Here is a 4,090-nt window from a genome sequence, read left to right on the forward strand (position 1 = left end):
AGGGAACCGACTTTATTATTGGTCCTGCTGTACTGGATGCTGTGCTGGGTGCTTCAGAGCTGTTCTCTCATTTAAGACCAAGACCCCAAGAGATTCAGGTAGAGCCAGGACCTGCTGCAGCCACACACACACACACACACACACACCCTTCACACATACACACTGGGAGGATCTGGAGGATCTCCCTTCAGACTTACCCCACCTGTGGGCATAGGGGTATTTTTAAAAGGGAGCCAATGACTCCGTTTTGGTCTCTGGGGGTCAAGGAGGGTGGGTGGGTACTCTACCTGGAAGCGAAGATGCCGCTGCAAATCTCGGAGATCCAGCCTCATGGCCCACAGCTTTATCTTCTCTGAGCTGGTCCAGGTCCCCTGGGTCCCCAGCCCTCCCAATAGGGCTTGAAAGGGGTGCAGTGTCATGGAGAGGAAGAACAGTCGCTCTGATCCCTGTGGAAGCAGAGGGAAGGGGTCAGAAAAGGTCCACAGGGCAAGGATGACCCACTTCAAACCCAACCTCATGTCTCTCTGGGCCCCATTCCCATCCCAAACTCCACCCGAATACCTGTTCTCATCAACTTCATCTCCAGTTCTTCCCTTCACTCATCACCAATCTAGTCTCCGCTGTCTTTGACCTCTATCCTATCTCCTTTCTCAGCCTCACTTTCAGTTGCATGTACGACCTCATATCTAACAACAACCCCATGTCCACTGTCTTATCACTCTCTACCCACAAACCCATTTTATTCCTGTCTTCACCATCCCATCCTATCTCCATCTCTTCACCTGTTTCAGTCTGTCTCCAACCTCTTTCCTATCCTTACTCCCATTCCTATTCCCAATTAGATTCCTTAACCATATGTCCAGACTCATCCTCTCTATCTCATCTCCAACTCCAACCCAAACCCATTCCATTCCCATCCTCACCAGTAATCCACACCCCTTCTCATTCCCAACCTTCTTCCTATTTCCAGCCTCTCCCCATTCTCATCCCTCCTCCATTCTAATTTCTATTCCTAATCCCATTCCATTCCCACCCCACCTCTTTCCATGCCCAGCTTCACTTTTACCTTCTTTTTAACTCCATTTCTTTATTCAGCTTCATCTTTATATCCGATGACATACTTAACCTCATCCATACTCTGTCCTTCAATTTATCCCCAAATCTATCTTCAGTTCAATCCCTGATTTTATCTCTATCCACCCAGCCCAGCTTTATTGCCAGCTCACTTGCAGCCCTCCCCCCCCACAACCTCTCCCACTCACAGAGAGGCTGCACCAGGCCTGGAAGGTCAGGGAAACATTGGGGAGCTGCTGTCCCAGGGGCAGGAGGTCCAGGTTCACTCCTGGCAGGTGAGCTTCAGCCTGTAGGGCAAGGTCTGTTAGTGGGGGCCAGATGGGAGTGAGGGTCTGTCCATCCCCGGAGCCAGTTGCATTAGGGAAACTCACAAAGCGGTGGGCCTGGGCCTGAACCTCGGACAGTAGCTTCCTGGCAAGATGCAGGCTGACCTTGAACTCCTCCTCTAGGCTCAGGGGGAGTCTCCCTGGGGGCCTTGGAAATCCCCAGACACCAGCTCGAGCCAGGAGCAAGGAGAGCAGCAAAAGGCCAAGCCCTGGAGAGATGAGGAGAGGGTGGGCAAAATGAGGGGAGAGCTTGAGGAGAACTTGCGAGAAGGGAGAACTCAAGAGAAGGTGCCTTTTCTGAGCCTGTGCTATGGGCCTTTGTATCATCCCACTGACCCCTCAAAAACCACTAACGGATGGAAGCTACTGAAGACAACATATGGCACATCTGTGTGACTGAAAGGCAGTGCCCTTTCCCCAGGCAGACACAGCCTTGCACAGCCCCCACTAACTCCCTTGGCTAAGTGTCTTTTCCAGTGAACTAACTGCACAACTCTGTGTGGCAGCCTGGGTGCTATTATTCTTCCCATTTTGCAGACCAGAACTGGACTCCGGATCTGTTCAGATGCAGACCCTGTGAGCTTCCCCCAGGGATCTGAGAGCAGGCACCACCTCCCCTGGAGCAGGCATACTGTTCTGCCAAGGATTCCTCGGGCTTGGCCTCGGGCCCCAGAGTGGCTGGCAATGCTGGAGGCTCTACCCCAGGGAGTCAGAGGGCAGACTGATGGAGCCGCTACCAAGGCGAGTGGGTAGCTCTGCAGTGAGGGAGGAACAGGGGTGCCGGGAGGGGGAGGAGGCCTGGAATGGGAGGTAGAGCCTGTTTCTCATTTGGATTCTTCCCTGAAGCAAGTCACCTCTTATTTCTGTGCCTCAGGCTCCCGTCTGTAAAATGGGGGAGTCGGACTAGCTGATTTCTGAAAGTGCTTCCTGTCCTGTGTTTCCTGAGCAAAAGGAAGAGGCACAATGGGGCAGGAGCTCTGGGAAGAGAGCAGCGCTCAGCGGTTTCTCCCTCAGGGAGAGGAAACCTAGCAATCCCTGGGTTACACAATTCTCCTCGAAACACAAACCAAAACAGTCCCTAAGCCTGTTCCTGCTCGCCCCCTCTCCCTGCCTCTTCCCTGTCTGTTCTTGATAACCTCGCCCTCGGCTCTGCTCCTCAAAATGTCTTCTCCGTAAAGACCACGGGGAGTTTCTGGGTAGGTCCCCCTCCCCCATGGACTTCCAGAGAGGACTTCCAGTGCCTGGCTCTCAAATTTCCAGGCTCCCTGACTTGGGGGCCATTCTGGGCTCCTGGAGACTTTGGGCAGAGTGGGGTTCTTGCCAGGTCTGTGTTGAGGGAGAGGGGTGCCCAGACTGGTGGATATGGCCCACCCAGAATTGAGCTGTGTCATTTCCTACTTCCTGCCTGAGCTCTGGAGCCCCCAGACCCTTCCCTTGGCAGACAGTCCTGGGTCCTTGGTCCTGGCCATTGAAGGTTCTGTCCCATCCTTTAGTCCTTGGTCCCTACTCTGACCCTGCTATCTGCTCTGGTCCCAGCCTCTGAGTCCTTCAGTCTCCAACTGCAGAATGGACCTCCCCCCAGGCTTCGAACTACAGACCCCTGCTGATGCCTTGGCCACAGCCCCTGACATGAGCCAACTCTTCCTGCTGTTCTTCCTCTAACCGGCCCCAGTGCTCAGCCAAGCTCATTCACTCCCACCCAACTCCTCATTTACCTGCCAGGTCTGGGTTCTGGCCAACCTGCCTGTCTAGCTCTCTCCCTCCATGCCAACCAAACTGGCTCATCCTCTCTCCAGTCGCGGCCGAACCGTCACCTGACTGTCCAGCCCTTCTTGCCCCTCCGTGCCGGTCACCTTCCCATCCTTCCGTCAGCTGTATCCTTAGTCTGCCAACTAGTAGCCCCTCAGCCCTTCACCCCCACCCCCACCAGCCAAGCTCTCCCAACCTCTGCCCAGTCTCAGCCAAGCCTCCCACCTCTCTGCCCCAAGCCCTGGCCTCAAACTCACGCCATCCAAGGTCGCCTGCCTTCTGGCCCATGGCAGGGCCCAGCCTCTTTGGCCAGCCATCTCCCGGGCCGGGGGAGTCTTATACTGGGGGCTGTGCCCAGTTTCACTTTCCGTGCTGCTTGTACTTTCAGCTTTGCTTTAACTCAGTCTTCCCTCCTCACCACCCCTTGCTAAATGGGGAAATGTAATTTCCCTTCCCAGAGGGGGTGTGGTGGGGGATGGTGGGAAGCTGGGGTTCTGTCAGTCCAAGCTGCTGACCCTGCTGAGCTCCAGGTCCAGTCTTTCCCTCACGTCCCCACTCTCAGGTGAGCCACCTGCTGTATTTGCTGGTAGGTCCCAGAGGCTTGAATCCCCTCCTGTTTCTCTGCTCTGTCGTCATCGTTCTAGTGCCATCACCTGCCTACTGTCCTTCAAAAGATGAATGGCCAGGTAAGATGACAGTCCATCAGAGCGGACTTAGGGTCTTACTCTCTTCTGGTTTACCAGATGGCTGAGGAAGGGAATACAAGGGAAGTTGGGGCTCATTGGGTGGCTGGGATGGGGCTTTGTGTGGGGCAGAGGGGTCTCAGTCTGGGCAGAGTCAGGGCACAGTCTACAGCCTAGGTCAGGGCTGGATGAGAAGTTTAATTCAGGGCCAAGTGCTCAGTCTTTCGCCAGAGTCAGATCTTGAATTAGAACTCACTC

At 54.7% G+C, this 4,090-nt stretch overlaps 1 protein-coding gene across 1 annotated transcript in view; it reads right to left on the reverse strand.

The window, feature by feature from the left end:
* Positions 1–1,850, reverse strand: part of IL27 (interleukin 27) — a 3,093-nt gene extending 1,243 nt beyond the window's left edge. The window contains exons 1-3 of the mRNA XM_015559515.1: positions 1,446–1,850; positions 1,263–1,361; positions 288–446 (exon numbers count right to left, since the gene is read on the reverse strand). Of these exons, the coding sequence (XP_015415001.1) occupies positions 288–446; positions 1,263–1,361; positions 1,446–1,727 (540 nt within the window). The 5' untranslated portion in view covers positions 1,728–1,850. The remainder of the gene's footprint in view (positions 1–287; positions 447–1,262; positions 1,362–1,445) is intronic.
* Between the last annotated feature and the right edge of the window lie 2,240 nt (positions 1,851–4,090).

Source organism: Myotis davidii, unplaced genomic scaffold, assembly GCF_000327345.1.
Source record: "Myotis davidii unplaced genomic scaffold, ASM32734v1 scaffold934, whole genome shotgun sequence".
In the NCBI taxonomy this organism is placed as follows: Eukaryota; Metazoa; Chordata; class Mammalia; order Chiroptera; family Vespertilionidae; genus Myotis; species Myotis davidii.